At 44.5% G+C, this 20,180-nt stretch overlaps 1 protein-coding gene across 1 annotated transcript in view; it reads right to left on the bottom strand.

Moving 5' to 3' along the window:
- The window catches only part of LOC309551190 (ceruloplasmin-like), a 192,301-nt gene that overhangs the window by 39,236 nt on the left and 132,885 nt on the right, over window positions 1-20,180 (bottom strand). Inside the window, exons 12-15 of the mRNA XM_082251689.1 lie at window positions 14,879-15,086; window positions 4,921-5,060; window positions 4,655-4,783; window positions 2,964-3,070 (exon numbers count right to left, since the gene is read on the bottom strand). Of these exons, the coding sequence (XP_082107815.1) occupies window positions 2,964-3,070; window positions 4,655-4,783; window positions 4,921-5,060; window positions 14,879-15,086 (584 nt within the window). The remainder of the gene's footprint in view (window positions 1-2,963; window positions 3,071-4,654; window positions 4,784-4,920; window positions 5,061-14,878; window positions 15,087-20,180) is intronic.

The following is a 20,180-nucleotide window of genomic DNA, read 5'->3' as shown; positions in this document are numbered from 1 at the left end:
AAAAATATTACTTTTTTTTTCAGAATTGTCGCTCTTTTTTGTTTATAGCGCAAAATGAAAAATCGCAGAGGTGATCAAATACCACCAAAAGAAATCTCTATTTGTGGGTAAAAAAGGACATCAATTGTATTTGGGTACAGCGTCACACAACCGTATTAGTCAGTTAAAGTAATCGCAAAAAATGGCCTGGTCATTAGGGCGAACACCTTCCGGTCCAGAAGTGGTTAAAGAAGAACCTTGCAAGTTTTGACTAGAATGGAGAAATGTTAGAACATTTTAATTGCTTTTTGTTTCCCTGCTAATGAGATTTCCCTGTGATAACGTGTCACCAGAGCGGGAAATGAATAGAAAACTTCCCAACAGGAACATGTGGATAAAAAGATAATGGAGACCCTTCTCCACTGTATCCAAAAAGTCCCAATTGCGGGAAATAAATTAGTGATGTCTGATCGAAACTTTACATCAAACCAACATTTGCAGTGTTGTCTTCGTTCCTGGCACGCCTGCCTTTACATGCACATGAACTTAAATGGCATCCTAGTCTTAGTCTGTAGGGTTTAGTATTGTGTTGGCCCACCCTTTGCAGCTATAAAAGCTTCAATTCTTCTGGGAAGGCTGTCCACAAGGTTTAGGAGTGTGTCTATGGGAATGTTTGACCATTCTTCCAGGAGCACACTTGTGAGGTCAGGCACTGATGTTGGACGAGAGGCCTGGCTCGCAGTCTGTGCTCTAATTCATTCCAAAGGTGTTTTATGGGGTTTAGGTCAGGACTCTGTGCAGGCCAGTTAACTACTTGCCTTCTGTGCACTTAAACACCCTTCCCATCCAGACAAATTTTTAGCTTTCAGCGCTCGTACACTTTGAATGACAATTGCGCGGTCATGCTACACTGTACCCATATAAAATTTTTATCATTTTTTTCACACAAATAGAGCTTTCTTATGGTGGCATTTAATCATCTCTGGGTTTTTTATTTTTTATAAAAAAAAAGAAAAAAGACAGAAAATTTTGAAAAAAAAAAAGTTTTTCTTATTTTCTGCGAGTAAATTTTGTAAATAAATAAATTTTTCTCCTTCACTGATGTGCGCTGATGAGGCGGCACTGATGGGCACTGATAGGCTGCACTGATGGGCACTGATGAGGTGGCACTTATGGGCACTGCTGAGGTGGCACTTATGGGCACTGATGAGGTGGCACTGATGAGGAGGTACTAATATGCCGCACTGATGAGCACTGATAGGCGGCACTGATCAGCACTGATAGGCGGCACTGCTGGGCACTGAGAGGTGGCACTGCTGGGCACTGAGAGGTGGCACTGATGGGCACTGAGAGGTGGCACTGACGGGCAGCACTGATGGGCACTGGCGGGCGGCACTGATGGGCACTGGCGGGCAGCACTGATGGGCACTGGCGGGTGGCACTGATGAGCACTGGCGGGTGGCACTGATGAGCACTGATGGGCGGCACTGATGAGCACTGATGGGCAGCACCATCAGTGCCCACATTTAGTGCCCATATTGCTGCCAGTCAGTGCTCATCAGTGCCTAGATGAGCAAGCACTGATGGGCACTGACTAGCAGCACTATGGGCACTGATTGTGTGCACTGATGGTGGGCACTGTGGGCATTGAAGGTGTGTTTGGTGTACCTCTAGTAATCAGGGCACTGGTGATCGGTGCCCTGATTACTTTTTTCTGTGTCCCCGGCGCTGTGCAGCTCTCCCTCCTTCCTCACACGCAGGCTCTGTGTGAGGAAGGAGCGCCGGACGGCTTGATCACGTGGTGAATGGCCGCTGTGATTGGCCATTCACCACGATCTGTGATCGGCTGTGTCCAAGGGTCACGGCCGACACAGATTCCCCCCGATGCGCGCTCGCGGGAGCGCGCGGGGGGCGTGTCACTGGGAGGCCATTTAAAAACGGCCTCCCGAAAATTCGAGTCCGCGCTGCAGCCGTATATAGGCTGTAGCGCGGATGGCAGGAGGTTAAGTTCCTCTACCCCAAACTTATTCATCCATGTCTTTTTGGACCTTGCTTTGTGCATCGGTATGCAGTCATGTTGGAACAGGAAGGGCTACCCCCCAAACTGTTCCCACAAAGTTGGGAGCATGAAATTGTCCAAAATGTCTTGGTATGCTGATGCCTTAAGAGTTCCCTTCACTGGAATTAGGGGCAAACCCCAACCCCTGAAAAAAAAACCCACCCCCATAATCCTCCTTACACCAAATTATTTGGACCAGTGCACAAAGCAAGGTCCATAAAGACATCGATTAGCGTGTTGGGGTGGAGGAACTTGACTGGCCTGCACTGTCCTGACCTCAACCCGATAGAACACCTTTGGAATGAATTAGAGTAGAGACTGCAAGCCAGGCCTCCTCTACAACATCAGTGCCTGACCTAACAAATACTCTTTTGGAAGAATAGTCAAACATTCCCATAGACACACTCCTAAACCTTGTGGACAGCTTTCCCAGAAGAGTTGAAGCTGTTCTAGCTGCAAAGGGTGGGCCAACTCAATATTGAACCCTACGAACTAAGACTGGGATGCCATTAAAGTTCAAGTGCATGTAAAGATAGGCATCCCAATACTTTTGGTAATATAGTGTATGTGGGACAAAAGGATCAGCTAATAAAAAAGTAATATTTATGTTTAAAGGAAATCTCTGTTGGGAGAAATACAGTATGTAGGGTGTCATTGCCTTTTGAAAAATCCAATTATTTTGACCTCAATACCTTCTGAGTCACTCTTAAACAAGAATGTTGCTAGCAAATTAGCATAATGTTAGAGCGCCTAATATACATACATATTTTAGGCCAGTGACCTAAAATGTACGGAAGCCCTAAAAATAACACAACAACCAGGTAACTAGGATTTTCCAAGTACAGTTTGGAAGTTGTTTGTATTTTCTCAGCACATGCTACCTTTACCATTGAACTGTGTCAAACGCAAAAAGAATAAGGGTTACCTTTACTGGATCAACATCAGAGTAGTATGCCCATGTCAAACAATCACTTTCATCCTTGTTAGGACCAGATCGTTCAGGAACATTCCAGACATATGTTTCTGTATGACCTGTGAATATAAAATATAATAAACAAATACGTTTGAAAAGAGAATACAGTTTAAAAGTAAAAGTAAACTTTGAATTGATTGACTGGTGGTTATGCTTTTTATTTTTTTATTTCTGCTGAAACAAAACTAAACAATAATACCCCACTAGTTACACCATTGTACCCCCTTCCCTCAACTGAGCACCAGTGCCCAATCTTTGCCCACACTGAGCACCAATGTCCACTTTGCCCCACTAAATACCAAAGATTCCCTTTTCCCCACTGAGAACCAAAGACCCCCCTTTTCCCCTATAAACACCAAAGACCCCCTTTTCCCCACTGAGCACCAAAACCCCCTTTTCCCCACTGAGCACCAATGCCTTTCTTCCCCCTCATTCATGCATTTTATCTTCCAGAGACCACCAACACTGGGAAATAATTTCCTCTTGCTGACCATCTACCTTTTTTTCTTCCAGATGAATACAGACACTGGGAATTTTTTTCCTCCCACTGACCATTGATGCTGGGCATTTTCTTCTTCTGCTGGCAACCTACATTCTACATTTTTTTCTTTCTGCTGACAACTGCCAAGCATTTTTTCCTCCTATTCTCGTGTCTGCTTTCACAAATTACCTGGTGAGGCCAAGTGAGAGTTGTCCTTATCTACTGTGAATAGTTCAGTTGGATTTTCCCACTATTCCCTAATCCCATCCAAGTTCCACAATAAATGTAAAACCAAATCCCCTGAACTCTTTATTGAGTAACGAGCAACTGGGAGTAAGGATGGATGTGTGAAAATCTCCTAGTGACTGTCTGCAGATAATCAGAGGGAGACCCAAGATGTCATCACACAGCAAGCCCTATGGGGACAGTGCTATATATGTTTGTTATTTAAAAAAAAAAAAAAAAAAAACAACACTTTAAAGTCACTTTAATGGTACTTCCATAAGGTAGGCTCAGGAACTCATTCAGGATGTCCCTCCTTCTCAACTTCTGATGTTAGTAGGTATGCAAGTCATGATCAGGGGCTGACTGGCAACTTTTGGCCCAGGGGGCAAGTACAAACCAGAGGCCCATGGTGCAGTGAATCGGCCTTCCTCCCACTCTCCCTCTTTCTGGCCTCCACCTGACCCTCATTCCAGGCTGAAGCTCCACTCCAAGTACTCTCTACTTACTGGCCAAACTCAGACTGGCTGGGGGAGTAGAGTCTCCAGTGGGGCATGGAACCGGCCTCTGCTCAGACACAGTTTTCAACCTTCCATGCTGGGGGGGAGGCCGTGCTCTGTCCTTGTCTTCAGCACTCAGTAGGTCAACAATGGGGATTTTTTACTTCTCTTCACCAGGAATTCTTTAAGCATGTCTGTGGCAGAAGGGGTGCAGACTTTTTATGGGGCATCAGAGAGGCCCGGGGGGCAATTACCCCCCTGCCCCCTGGCCCAGTCCTCCCCTGGTCATGATAATGTGCATCATTGCACCACATAATTGTGAACAGTTCTCACCTGCTGGATTCAACCACCTGTAAGTGGCCTTTCAAAGGTAAAGTAAGCTTAGCATTCAAAAATCAGTTTAATCATTAGTATTTAGTGTGTCCTTAAAATGTACTTACCAGGTTTAGTTGCCTTTTTTGCATTGTTTTCTGGTTTCAAGCCATGTGCATATATTGAATACGTTCTGGTAGCCTTGTTCATAAATATTACTTTAATTTTATCACCAACATTACCATATAGGATTGGACCTGCAACAAACACGTTTTTTTTATCTTAATGGCAGAAAGCAAACTTATAGGTATGAGTAAACTAAGTTAAAAGTGGAGTGTGTGGTAAACAATCTAGGAAGATATGTAAGGTTCACAATCATATAAGGAGTTCTTACCTAGAATTCCTAAATGAAGTTCGTATTTTGTTCTTGTTTTGCGTCTTTTAAAGGTTTCATCTGTGTAGCCCCGGTACACAACTTTCTTATAAATAGGACCAATAGTTGTTTCTGTTCTGTTTAAAAATACATCTCCGGGTCTTTAGGGGAAAGTCAGAGAAATCTGTAGTTTAATTGATGCCCTACATGATGAATTTGGCACTAATATTTATCAGACATGCAGTTCAGATAGATTTAATGTAGTTATAAACCTAAGACATGAAATATTAACAAAGCATATGCCTCTATTATGTGTACTTGTCTCATTTAAGAGCACGAAGTGTGACTTCTGTCTGCTGCTTCGTTCCTCTGCTATCAGCATGAATCACTTCTGAGATGTTTTCCTGACACCATGAAAACAAAGGTCACAGGGGGGGATCTCTAGCTGTTTGACAGCCTCAGCTTTGATCCTGTGTGAAGGATGAGGGGGTTGTTCCTTCATGCAGAGTGTAATTTCAGCTCTCCACCCCCTTTTTCTGACAGCTCAGACAAGCGTTATACATTCTGGACTTTGAACAGATGTAGAGAAGGGAAGACTGCAAATTGAAAGGTGCAACTTATGTAGGAGGATTTGTTTAATCTCTGTGTATCACCTGAGGCCAGCACCTTCACTGGGTATATGAAAGGGTATAAAACCACTTTAAAGCAGTATTAAACCCAAAAGCAAACATTTATTTTATAGCTTATCAATTCCTAGATGTAATGGCTGTTAGTATTTTTAAGGCTTTCTTCTATTTCCCCCTGGTGATCCAGCCAGTAAGTCTTTTTTTAAACAGAAAAGCTTGCTTACAGTTACAGGGATGGGACAGACCATTTAACACTGACAGGTGCATACAATTATAAGCTTTTATTTATTTATGTAAAACCTTTATCCCAAAAGATAAAAAAAAAATAAAAATAGTTTGCTGTAACTTATTATAAAGTATTAGCTGGAGTTCAGTTTCAATTTGTTGGTGTAGTTAAATCTGCTAGTAATTCTAACCCGCCCTTCCCCCTAGACTAACAGTGCTGCTGTCCAAATCTGCTCAATCTGCTCATTCATCCAGAGTGGTGTCTGTATAACACAGGAGGTGTGTTACTGGCCATATCACCACACGGGAAAACAGAGGGGAAAAAAGCTTAAAAGAATAAAACTAATACAGCCACTACATCTAAGGATTGGTAAACTGCAATATACTGCATTTTTCGTTTTGGGTTAATACCACCTTATAAATCTAAAATGAATAGGTGACCAGTGTAGAAGATGATATTTTCTTACTAGTCACACAATTTCCAAATAGGTTCTGGAATTTGGCAATGACATGGCTGTGATAGCTATCTGAGGCCATATTAAGGATAGAGATGTTCAGAGGATCCATCCATACTATCTATACCAAATCTAAAATTAGCATTCCTTCTCTGAATGTCTTTAGCCCAGTGTTTTAGTTAACCGCCGCAAGTAGATATACTGCGGCGGTCAGCCCCTCACAGGCAGAGTGACGTAGGGGTACGTCACTAGCCTGTGAGGCTCTGGGGAGTGAGCGCGCGCCGCCGGCGGCGCGCTCCCGTGCGGTCACGGACCCCCCCCCCCGCGTGTGACCGGCGGACCCGATGTCCGCCGGTCACTCTGCGATCGTCGGGGGAGAGGGAGAAAGGCAGGCAGCTTGTGTAAACAAGCTGCCTGTCATTCTCCCCTGTGTAGAAACACTGATCATACGGTTCTACTATGTAGGACCGTTGATCAGTGTTCCTACAGCTCAAGCCACAGCCAATCACAGTTAGAATCACGCCCCTAGGGACGCACACAGCCCCTCTCTCTCAAATAAAGTTAACCCCTTCACTGCCAGTGTAATTTTACAGTAACAGTGCATATATATAGCACTGATTACTGTAGAAATGTCACTGGTAACCCCAAAAGTGTCAAAAATGTCAGTCAAGGGTCCGATCTGTCCGCCCCAATGTCGCAGTACCGCAAAAAAAAAAATCGCAGATCGCCGCCATTACGCGTTAAAAAAAAAAACAACAAAAATTACAACAAAAAAAATCTTTCCCTTTGTTAGTAAACGCGATAACTTTTGCGCAAACCAATCAAAATACGCTTTTTGCAATTTTTTTTACCAAACATATGTAGCATAAAACAAATTGGCCGAAAATGTTAAAAAATTTTGATTTTTACTTTTTTTTGGGGGGAATTTCATATAAAAAAATGTGAAAAATATTGTTATTTTTGCAAAATTGACGCTCTTTTTTTGTTTATAGCGCGTGATCAAAAAATTGCACAGGTGATCAAATACCACCAAAAGAAAGCTCTGTTTGTGGGAAAAAAAGGATGTCAAATTCGTTTAAGTACAGCTTTGCACAACCGCGCAATTGTCCGTTAAAGTCACGCAGTGCCGAATCGCAAAATACCCCCTGGTCTTTTAGCAGCCAAATCCTCCGGGGCTTAAGTGGTTAAAAATATTCAACTGTGGAGTGTTAGAGGCATATAAAGTGGGCAAGCTGTATTTTTGGGCTCTGAATTGACCCTTTGATAAAAAAGGAATTTCCCTTTCTGGGTCTATTTCTTGTTGCCCCACAAGGATGTTGCCTTTTTTTTAACAAAAGCTTGCAAATAAACTTTGAAAAAGGGTAAAAAAAAAAAAAAAGACAAGATTTGCTTCCAGTAGACTCCAGTGAGGTTTTGCACCATGTTGGGGGTTCAAGGACTTTTCACTGGGTTCACTAAAGATTTAGCATACTGAAGTTTGCCCATTTTGCTCATCTCTAAAAAGGTACTGCAAAGGCCCGTACACACGTACCGATTGTCAGCCGAAAATGTTCGGCCGCCGAACGATCGGCCGATTTTCGGCTTGTTAGTATGATGCTTCCGACAGCCGACAGCGCACTTTCGGCCGAACAGAATCTGTCGTGCAAGCGTTAAAATTTTTGTATGCCGACACCAGAACGGCCGATTGTGCGTCAGTCAGTACAGATTTCGGCTGACAGACAGCAGATTTGCAAGACTGGGCATGCTCAGAAAAGAAAAAAGACAAGGAAAGTTAACCATCACATGATATCACTTCTGCAGTCGGCTGTTGTTGGCCGACAAAATTCATGTGCAGTCTTTTGCAGTTTTCAACAGACACGACAGCCCTGGACAAAAGACGGCCGATCGTTCGGCCGACGATCGGTACGTGTGTACGGGGCTTAAGTATTAGAGATGAGCATGACAGAAAAAAAAAATGTTTAGTTTTGTTTTGGATTAATTGGTTACATTAATCATTTTGTTTATTTATATTTGTTATGTTAGAATGATTCCTTTTTGTTACTTATTTACTATGTTCGGATTCGTTTCTTGTATTCAGATTTGCTTCATATATTTGTTGTTCCAAATCGATTCATATTTTGGAAGTTATTACGGAAGATTGTTTATACTGGTTTTAACGGGTTAATTCGTTTTTTTGGGAGATGAATTAGGAACTCTGGACTGGATGGAGGTGCGATCCATCAGAATTTCCTAATCATAACATAAAAAATGGAATTAAGTTAATTTTGTATTCATTAGTTATGGTATGATTCAAAGATTCTAATGGACCTACCTCCATCCAACCCAAACACAATAAGTAGGAATTATAACCTTATTTTACTTTTATACCTTACTGGATTTATTGCAATATGTTTCCATTTCATATGTAGTGCACTTTTTATATTAATGAAGAATGATAGTGCAACTTAAAATTGAAACAGATCTGAATCAATTTGTATAATTTATTATGTTGTTACATTATATTGAATGCTTGAAATATTAACAAAAGATACCATTGTGATTTGGCGATTCAGATACATCCGAATCTCCGAATAATAAGCATTTTGTCCGAATTTTGATTTGTAATAAAGTTTATTAAAAATCAGTGTATGTCTGAAATGTTTTCTTTGCGCTGTGCACTTTTAAATGCTTTGTTAACCCCTTAAGGACTGCCCCACACAGATATACTGTGGCAGGGCGGCCCTTCTGCACGAAATCATGTACCTGTAGGTGATTTCATGCAGTGGGTTTGGGGCACGCGCGTGTGCCGCTGGCGACTCGCTTCCGCTGTGATTGAACACTGATTGGGTTCGGCGGACGCAATATTTGCCGTGACCTACCGATCGTTCTCGCGAGAGGCAGAACAGCAGTCTGCCTGTGTAAACAAGGCAGACTGCCGTTCTGTGAGAGGGGAAGACAGAGATCTTGTGTATCTGCTAAGCAGAAACACAGATCTCTGTCTTCCTCCAGTCAAAGCTTTCCCCTCACAGTTGGAAAGCACTCTCTAGGAGCACACTTAACCCTTTGATCGCCCCTGATGTTAACACTTCCCTGCCAGTGTCATTAGTTCAGGGTCAGTGCTTTTTTTTTTAGCACTGATCACTGTAATAATGTCACTAGTCCCCAAAAAGTGTCAAAAGTGTCAGTTAAATGTCTGATTTGTCCACGGCAAAGTCACAGTCCTGCTAAAAATCGCTGATCGCCGCCATTACTAGTAAAAAAAATAAACAAAAATTCCATAAATACAGTATATCCCATAGTTTGTAGACGCTATAACTTTTGTGCAAACCAATCAATATCAATCAATATATGCTTATTGGGATTTTTTTTTTTACCAAAAACATGTAGCAAAATACATATTGACCTAAAAAAAATTAAATGTTTTACATTTTTTTATTGGGTATGTTTTATAGCACAAAGTAAAATATATTGTTTTTTTTTTTTTTTTTTTTCTAAATTGTCAGGTTTTTTTGTTTATAGCACAAAAAATAAAAATTGCAGAGGTGATCAAATACCACCAAAAGAAAGCTCTATTTGTGGGGAAAAAAAGGACATCAATTTTATTTGGGTACAGTGTCGTATGACTTCGAATTTGTCAGTTAAAGTAATGCAGTGCCATATTGCAAAAAATAGCCTGGTCATGAAGGAGGGTAAACCTTCCGGGGCTGAAGTGGTTATTCTAGTAATAGAATATGGTAAAAAATATGTGGTGAAAAAAGCATACTTGATTAGATGAGTGATTGGTTTCTTGAAAATGCTCTTGCAAAGTGATCCGCCTATTTGCATTTAGGAAATTATTATTATTATTATATAGACCCCCGTGGATCTAAATGAACCCCCCAATGCATTTTTCATAGGATGATAAAGATATTAAAATATTACAATCAGAAGGTAAATAAACAACGTATATAAAGTAAAGTATATGTTTATAATTAATGCTAAACCGTGTTTCCTGGATTTCTTAAATGCAAGAAGCTTGGTGCTAGCGTGTGTCAATACTAGTGTATGACACAGAGTATGAAAAAGAAACTTATCAAATGAGATTAATATAGTGCTGTGGCATTATGTGTGATCTTATATACAAATACATATAATACTATATTAATGTGACCCTGTCAGGTTACTAAGGATGGGTTCACACTGATTCGGCCGTGGGGTCCAGGGCATGTCTGTTCACCATTTCAGGTGTGAATCAGGTCCGAATTTCTGCCTGTATTCGCTCTTGAAACGGAGTCAAAGACGCACAGGACCCTTTTCCAGTGCGCTCTGCAGCTGTCCCGGAGCTGTGTTTACCAGCTCCATTGAGAGAAGGTCACAATCTCCTGTCATGCAAATTGGATGCTGGGAAACCATCCAATTCACATCAGTGTGAACCCAGCCTAAAACATCCCGCTGAAGGTTTCCTGCAAAAAGAGCTCCTATATTTGTCTCTTTGGCTGCCCATATCTTCTAGCTTCCCTTCATTTCAAAACTGCAGTCTCTTTGGCATTCAAGAATTCCAAAAGTGTCAGATACCTGTTTCTCCAACTGCAACATGGCTCCATCCTCTGACCTTCACATAACTGCTGAGTCCTGTAGTAATGTAAGGGTTGGAAGATGGAACCAAGGCCTGCAGCAAGGGACACAGACGATCTTTTAAGCCCTGTAATGTTAACAAGCTAGCGGAGACTTGGGCCTTTACATAAATGAAAAGGGCTGCAAAGGCCAGTGTATTTATAAAAATGGGGAATTTACAACAACAAAAATGAGAGATTTAAGGGCACTGCTAGTAGAGCAAGATTTATAAAGTTACTGCAGCTCAATTTTCTGAACATTTATTGACATAATGTCTAGAAATAATGCTTTGGGAACAGTTTATAGCCCTCAAACAATGCAAAGATTACTGCAGATGTTTACATAAAATGAAATGTTATAACAGTACTATGTGTACAAGAAAACTGGCCGACTTTGAGTCATCGGTCTAGTGTGAAGATCCAGTTATCTTTAGGATTATCCAGCTATACATTGAACAGCAGAGATAAGCTGTAAGTACCATACTGAATAGCTATTTAAACTATGACAACTTTCCTAAGCTGTTAACAAAGTGGGGCATAGTAAACTAGTAAACAAGATCAAACAAGGTAAGTTAGGACTCCAATATACAAGTAAAAGAATTGACACATTTGTAGCTGAGTTCACAAAGTGGGCTATACTTAGGCTGGATACAAACATGGAGCTTGTTTCATGCAACCAGCAGAATAAACAAAAAAAAAACCTCAAAGATCCCCGCATCCAGACAAGCAAGGTGACCACCCGGCACTAGAACGCCGCAGGGAGGACACCAACAGGGGAACCGCAGAAAGTAAAGCCTCTGGGAGCCACAGGATGGATATTGCAGCATTGCAGCCATTGGTTAAATTTGAGAAAGTGACGTGGGACGTGGCCCTGAAATGAATTGTTGTTATAGTTGCAGCCTGATGCTGCAAGTGGTGGTGAGTGAATTTTCTGCAATATCCATCCCGCTGCTCCCAGAGGCTTTCCTTTCCGCAGGTCCCCTGCTGGTGTCCTCCCTACAGCGCTCTGGTGGCTGTCCACATTGCGTTTCCCCGCACAGAACCCTCCCACACTGCGGCCAGCCTTGCTGCCAGCCCACCACAGTGTATCAGCCCCCTGGAACACCTGTCCTGGGCTCCCCTGTGACACCCCATGCATCAGCTCCCAAATGAGCTCCTCTTCCAACATGCAGTCCCTTGTAAGTCTCAGGGATCAAATACAGCCTGTCAGCTTCCACAGCCTCCCATCTCCCTGGCCAAGAGAGGGACTGAGGACACTTCTATCCAGGTCTGTTCACCACCCTTATTGAGCTGGCTGTATTATGTTGATCTACATATGCAACTATTTACCATGCTATTATATTTATCTTGTTTATTAGCAAGTCTTTTAATAAACAATTGTAAACTCTTGAGACTGTCTCCACTGGATCACATGAATTATTTGGTTGGGATCATCACAAAGGGATTATTGACCTTTTAGCACAGACATTGTTCTTCTTGCTGACGAACTGATTGGACAATTATCTCACAGTCTGTAAAGTATTAGAGTTCGGTCACCATTAAGAGCTACTGAAGACGTGACGTTGATGACAAAATGCGTCAAGCTGGTATGCATGTTGTGGTACGCTGTACACAGGTGGAACGCACGCTGACACCAAGCGGGTGCTGCTTCCCCTGCTCCCATTGTATAGTACGGTTGCTCAAAAAGGATGGATTTAAACCACTTTCGTATGTATAGCCTACTATGGAGGCTACTCTTAACTTCTTTACGCTATGAGGAGTCTGTTCTCCCTTTTTTCTCCTTTCTTCTGCCATTGACATGCCATCTTGGAACCTTTGACCACTGCGAGGAGGGCACATTGAGAACTGGCTGGAGGACATACTTTTGTCACGGAGACCACCAAAGCCTTTTTTGATCCATTTGTCATAAGGCAAGGAGGGTCAACAATGTCTGGTGAGTGCGGACCTTCACCTTATTTCTTACGTGTGGTGTTTCTATATACTGGATGTCACAGAGAACTAATTGGGACTTTGCACTCTAATTGTCACTATATGGATTTTGATTGTTTTTGTTTTTAGCCTAACTTGTGTTTGTTTCATAAGATGTAGGCCTTTATAAGGTGTAGACTTTTTTCCTTTTGATCACATCAATACATGTCACTTTGTATATACAGTATATATATTTCTTTAGTAGAAAGCACTGTTTTTTGTATAGAGTACTTCACTCTTGCGGACTATATACCATTGAAAACTTTCATTTTTTTTCCCAATCGTTTTATTGGTTTCCATTAGACTTGTCAAGGCCAGTGGTATAGGTATTTATTGCGCTGGACATTTATTTACATTTTGCTAAATTATCAGTTTTGTCTCCATGGATATTCCTGCTGCAGGCCATACCCCTTGTTTTAGGTTGGGAGGGCTGAATATATTTGCACTGGTTTTCCTTTCTCCTTTTTTTGTGGATTGTTTTTTTTGGTCAAACACAAATAACACTAACCCTCCCAACTGGGGCAGCATAAAACTCCACCGGCCTACATACACAACATATTGCAGCAGCTGTTTTCCACTATGTTGTCTTTTCCACTGTTCTCCACTAAACTTGATATCTCCCATTGTCACCATCCACATCTTCACATATTCCTGTCTCTGCCCTATCTAGGAGCTCTTCTCCTCTTTTCTCCCAACCTGGAATCCTCACATTCTTGCAGGGCTGCTGTTAGAAATGGCAGGACCCCCTCAAGAAAATATTAAAGATATATTTAGCTAAAATGACAACAAAATCACTATTATCAGACACAAATATCACTCGCATAATTTCCTGCTAAATGTAAAAAAAAAAAAAAAAACTATGTTAAATAAAAAAGAAGAGGAGATGAGAAAAATATACAGGTTGGGCAGTTGGAGCTCAGTGATCAGAGAGACAGAGAGAGAAACAAAGTTACAATTTACAAATAAACTCCTGAGCAGAGATAAGTGCTGGGAGGGGGGGGAGGGGGGCCCACACAGGGAGGGGGGTTAGTGAGAGACAACTGTCTCTTTCTCAACAGATAAAAGCTGATAGCAGGGAGAGGGACAGATCAGATTCAGGTGCTGGAGGAAGATTTCTGTAATTGTTGTCCATCACTAATTCCCCTCTCTGTGTGGGCCCCCCTGTGTGCTCGGGCCCCCTACAAGAGGGCTGGTGGTCCCCCCCCTATCAGCGGCCCTGCATTCTTCATATATATTTGTAAACCCTGCTTACTTCTTCAGGATGCAGTGACCCTGTGAACCATTTCACTCATCAGCTTAGTGAATGCCTGAATGATCCTCATCCATTTTCCACTACTAAAATCGACATTATCTAAGCCCTTTCTTTTAGTCATTCTTTAGCAATATTTACACCTTTCTGTGCATGTTTTCATGTGTTTTTTTATGCTCTTAAAACAAAAAAAAATTTATTTTGTATCTTTATATCCCAAACCTGTCCCATTTTGTAATGGGCACACTTTTTCTAGCATCAAAAAAGCTAGCAAAATAACATAATGCAAATAAAGTAAAAAGTATACCCAAAGCTATTTTGGCTGTACCTCTCCTATGGATCACAGGAGTGCAATTCGTTATGCACTCCTGTGACCTGTTTTAAGCAGAGAGCAGTCTGCTCTCTGCTGACATCACAGATTTCAGTCCAGGCACCGCATCATCACGACAATGGAAGTCGGGATCCTTCAGATGCCTGGACTAAGCCCTGCCGATCCCCGCCCCTCCACAGCTCAGCGCTCCAGTGAGCAAGGAAAGGGCAAAGCTGAGAGCTGCTGACTGACAGTTAGTAGCTCTCTGCTCAGGGAGCTGTCAGAACTGAGTGATCGGTGGCGTTCCATCGCTCAGTTCTCAGTGCAGAGGCACTGGGGGACAGATGCAGCATCAGACCGATGCTGCATCCACCTAGGTAAGTATAAATAGGGGAAAACAATAAAACCCATACTTCTCTTTTAACATACCGAATACAATAAATACTTTGCTAACCTATGTTATGTTTTGGATTATATCTCTCTCTCATGGATAAGATACATTCACTTAACATAACAACATATATTAAATCATTAAAAACAATAAATATATAAAAAAAATGTAACTTTGTTTTTACCTCTCATTGTTTTCAGGATACATTTCATATTCCCAGGTGCGGCTTGGGGAATAGTTCCAATCTATTTCTTCAGCAGCAATATAATATGTCACAACGCGGCATGCAGGTGATTCTTCACCACTGTTTTTGCCGCATGTATTCACCCTGTATTGCTGTCTCATTCCGGCCGTATAATGGTCAGCAACCATACATTCCACATTAAAAACACCTGATGGGAACACATACATATTTTAGGTACTACAGCTACATGCCCATGTATTAAAGAGCAAAAATGGGAATTTTGACTTATCTGTAATATCCTTATTTTGGAGTACAGGACTGGTATTAATAGACAGTAGGTTATACGCAATCTACCTTTAGGTGACTGGACACTGGCAACTAACTGGACTGGACCTCCAGGCAAAATAGAGAGGGACTCTTCAAACAGAAGCTGTGGCTGTCAAGTAGACTCTGGCGGCCCTGACCACATCCAGGCAGTGTAAGGACCAGATGAGTTATATACAGTATACTGTATGTGTAAGTCATGGGGATTTGAGAGCAAGTACCGTATTTTCGGGCGTATAAGATGACTGGGCGTATAAGACGGCCCCCCTATTACATGATCTACCGGTAATACTTATACTATTCGGCGTATAAGACGACCTCCCATTTTTGGGGGATTTTTTCGAGGTTCAAAAGTAGTCTTATACGCCAGAAAATACAGTATATCTTATTTCTTCTAGATCATCCCGGAGGTGGAAGCAGTTACCTCATTCTTCTAAGTCTAAGGAGGAGAAAATCTTCCAAATTTAAATTGCTTGCACCACAAAGCGTTAGAGACAAAATGGCAGGGTTTACTACAATAAATTGAATAACTCCCAAATCATCTGCCTTTAAAATTATACAGTGTGCTACGCACTGCTGATAGTGTTTTAAAGCCAAGAACTGGTGTCAGTGTACAGGGAAACCCTGTTTTTTCTTGTCTACAACACTGGGCCTACTACAGGTCCAAGCTTTGCCCGTCATGGTGGGCATACTTCTGAAGAAGTCGTCAATATTTGGTAACCATAGAAATGGACGTTTATAACATCCTGCAGCTAACTACACATGTTGCACTTCATGCCAAGGTGAACCCCTAACAAAGGACCCAGTGCCTGCAGCAAACAGTTTGGCACCTAAGGTACACAACAAGGGTCATCGATCCAGGAATGGCTAAATAGCTCAGAGAAATAAGCAGTGAGATCTTGTAAGAGGTCTAAGAAAGAAAACGGAATTTTTGTAAAATCTTACCTGTAAAATTCCTTTCTCTGAGTCCTCCGACAGTCGCCGCCTCTTCATATTCGTCACAATGGGGTATTAGACTTTGCTCCGAAGGAGTAGCTAGGCAACAGAATATGTTAACATTAAAGCTTTTAACACATCCCACCCTCAAGGGGTGGTCCCCTCAGTCAATACCCTCCTACTTCCTGCAACCATATCTCAGTTTCAGTGGAATAGCAGTAGAGTATACAACCAAACCCCAAAAGAGGGGCGGGGGCGGCGACTGTCGGAGGACTCAGAGAAAGGAATTTTACAGGTAAGATTTTACAAAAATTCAGTTTTCTCTTACGTCCTCCGACAGTCGCCGCCTCTTCATATTCGTCACAATGGGGACGTCCCAAAGCAGTGCAAACATGAGGGGTGGGAAACGCATCCGCGCCGTAAGGCAACGCAGTCTCCGCATCAAGGAAAGGAACCTCACCAAAGGAAGGAAACCAGCTGGGCAACAGGAAAAAAACTTGCTCAACAGGAGCAACAACCCAGGAAAAAACAAAGAACCAGGGGATAAAAACTTATCCCAACAGCCAGAGGTCCCAACAAGGGACCCTAGGGAACTGCCGCACTAAGAACCTTGCGGCCAAAGGAAGCATCCGCCGATGCCTGAACATCCACCTTGTAGAATTTTGTGAAAGTGTGCACGGTCGACCAGGTCGCCGCCTTACACACCTGGGCTACAGAAGCCCCATGACGACAGGCCCAAGACGTACTCAGAGATCTAGTAGAGTGCGCCTTCACAGGCACAGGGGGAACCTTCCCCTGCAAAGCATAGGCCTGTTCAATGGTCTGCCTGATCCATTTGGCGATGGTAGAGGCCGACGCCGCCATGCCCTTCCGAAGACCCTCTGGAAGAACAAACAAGGAATCCGTCTTTCGAAAAGACTCAGTCGATTTAAGGTAAACCCTTATCGCCCGAACAACATCCAAAGAATGTAGTCTCACCTCTTTCGGATGTTTAGGCTTCGCGCACAGCGAAGGCAAGACAATATCCTCATTGAGATGGAATGCCGAAACTCGCTTCGGAAGAAAAGAAGGATTAGGTCGCAAGACCACCTTATCCAAGTGAATAACCAGATACGGAGACTTGCAAGACAAAGCCGCCAGCTCCGACACTCTGCGAGCCGAAGTGATCGCAACCAAAAAGGCGACCTTTTTGGACAACATAGACAACGAGATCTCCCTGATCTGTTCAAAAGGAGCACGTTGTAACACAGATAGAACGAGATTCAAGTCCCAAGGAGGCAGAGGATCCCTCCTAGGAGGAACCAGATGCCGCACTCCCTGAACAAAAGTGCCAACCAAGGAGTTGGAAGCCACGGGACGTTGAAAAAGAACGGCCAGCGCAGACACCTGACCCTTTATCGTAGCCAGCGCCAAACGCTGATCGACACCTGTTTGAAGGAAGGACAACACTCGGGAAACCGAGTACGTGCGGGGTGAAAACCCCCTGGACTCACACCAGGCAAAATAGGCCTTCCAAGTACGGTAGTAAACCTTCCCCGAGGAAGACTTCCTCGCGTTGATCAAGGTATGAACGACCTCAGGGGAGAGACCCCTCTCCTTCAGGACCTCGGTCTCAACAGCCAGGCCATCAAAGCCAGCGACTGTAAAGCAGGATGGTATATCGGCCCTTGAGACAGGAGATCGTCTCGAAGGGGCAGACGCCACGGGGCGTCGACCGCCATATTCACGAGGTCTGCGTACCAGGACCGGCGTGACCAATCCGGCGCCACAAGAATCACCGTGCTGCGTTCCGAGTGTAACCTGCGAAGGAACCTGGACAGCAACTGAATCGGTGGAAACGCGTACATCAGCTTGTACTGATGCCACGGGGCCACTAACGCGTCCGACGCGTCTGCCCGAGGGTCACGCGTCCTTGCCACGAACCTTCTCACCTTATTGTTGAGACGAGACGCGAACAGGTCCACATCTGGAAGACCCCACTTCGCGCACAACATCTGGAAGACAGCCGGGTGGAGAGACCATTCCCCCTGATCCAGGGTCTGGCGACTCAGATAGTCCGCCTGCCAGTTCTCCACCCCCGGAATGTGAACCGCCGCTATTGCCGGGACGTGAGTCTCGGCCCAGGACAGAATGTCGGCCACTTCTCGAGCCGCTCGGGCACTCCTGGTGCCCCCTTGGTGGTTGATGTAGGCCACCGCCGTGGCATTGTCCGTCTGCACCCGAACCGGGCAGCCCTGCAGCCGGTCCGTCCAATGATGAAGACAGAGATTTATCGCACGCAATTCCAGAGTGTTGATCGGAAGGGAGGACTCCCCCTCCGACCAAGATCCCTGGGCGGACAGAACGCCCAGAACACCACCCCAGCCCGACAGGCTGGCATCCGTGGTGATCACCGTCCACGAGATAGGACGAAAAGACTTGCCCCCCGACACCATCGGGGACTGGAGCCACCACAGAAGGTCCCTTCTGGTGCGATGGCCCAACGAGATTTGAAGATCCAGAGATTGAGGTCGCCCGTCCCACCTGGACAGGATCTCCGCTTGGAGACCCCGCGTGTGAAACTGGGCGAAGGGAATCGCCTCGAAGGCCGAGACCATCAATCCCAGACATCTCATGCACGCCCGCAGAGACGAGTGCGGAAAGTCCCTGAGGGACCTGACTTCCTCCCGAAGAGTTCTGAGTTTGTCTTCCGGCAGGAAGACCTTCGCCTGAACCGAGTCCAGGATCATTCCCAGGTAGGGAAGACGAACCGACGGACTCAGTGTCGACTTTGGAAAATTTATCGTCCAACCAAACTCCTGTAGAGTTTGCATCGTGACAGACAGGTCCTTCTCCAGACCCTGGCTGGTCGCAGACCGAACCAGAATGTCGTCCAGATACCCCAGGACAGAGATGCCCTGGGCTCTCAATAATGCCAGAACCGGTGCAAGCACCTTGGTGAAAACCCGCGGAGCCGAGGCGAGACCAAAAGGTAACGCCACGAACTGGTAGTGATCCTCCGCAATGGCGAATCGAAGGTACCTCTGGTGACCCTCGAAAATGGGGATGTGAAGATACGCATCCCTCAAAACGATGGAGGCCATGAATTCCCCTGGAACCAGGGCAGCCACCACCGACCGCAGAGATTCCATGCGGAACTTGCGAACCCGCACAGAGCGGTTTAGAGCCTTCAAGTCCAGAATTGGACGAACCTTGCCCTCCTTCCTGGGCACGGTGAACAGATTGGAATAAAACCCCCGAAATCTGTCCCGATGAGGCACCGAAACCACCACTCCCTGAGCCCTCAGGTCTCGCACCGCCAGGTGCAGGTCCCGTAAACGCTCTGGAGACAGTTGAAGATTTGAGGGAAAAAATCTGCTCTCCGGCCGAGAGAGAAACTCGATCTTGTAACCAGATCGAACGATCTCCTGAACCCACCGGTCCCGCACGCGGGCCAACCAGGGTCGAAGAAAACCGAGCAAGCGTCCCCCCACCCCAAAACTGGGTGAGGGCGCCCCTTCAGGCCGCACTGTTATGGGCAGCGGGTCCGGACTGACCGGACTTCTGTTTTCCAGACCAGGGCTTCTTTTGAGAGCCTTGTCCCTTGAACGGTTTGCCCTTGTAGTGCGACCGAAAGGCACGAAAGGACCCCTGAGGGGGCCGAAAATTAGCATGCTTCTTCCCAGAAGCCCCCTTAGCCTTGGGGAAATGGGGCAAGAGAGTGCTCTTACCTCCGGTGATCCCCTTAATCAACACATCCAAGGACTCCCCAAAAAGGCGAGACCCATCATAAGGCAGATTGGCTAAGGTCTTAGGTGAAGATTGGTCCACCGACCAACACTTAAACCAAACCAGGCGGCGAGACCACACCGCCACGCTGTGTACACGTGCAGCCAACGGGACTAAGTCCAAGTCCGCATCACACAGATACATGACACCCTGGTGGATTTGATCCACCATATCCAGGGTCGCCGGCGAGGCCGAATCGGCCACTAGGACGCGCCTAAGCATCTGCGTCCAACTTGCGACAGCCTGGGCCGCCAGGAGAGAGGCAAACAGAGCT

Source organism: Pelophylax lessonae (assembly GCF_965119305.1).
Source record: "Pelophylax lessonae genome assembly, chromosome: 3".
Classification (NCBI taxonomy): domain Eukaryota; kingdom Metazoa; phylum Chordata; class Amphibia; order Anura; family Ranidae; genus Pelophylax; species Pelophylax lessonae.
This window is presented reverse-complemented; position numbering and strand designations above follow the sequence as displayed.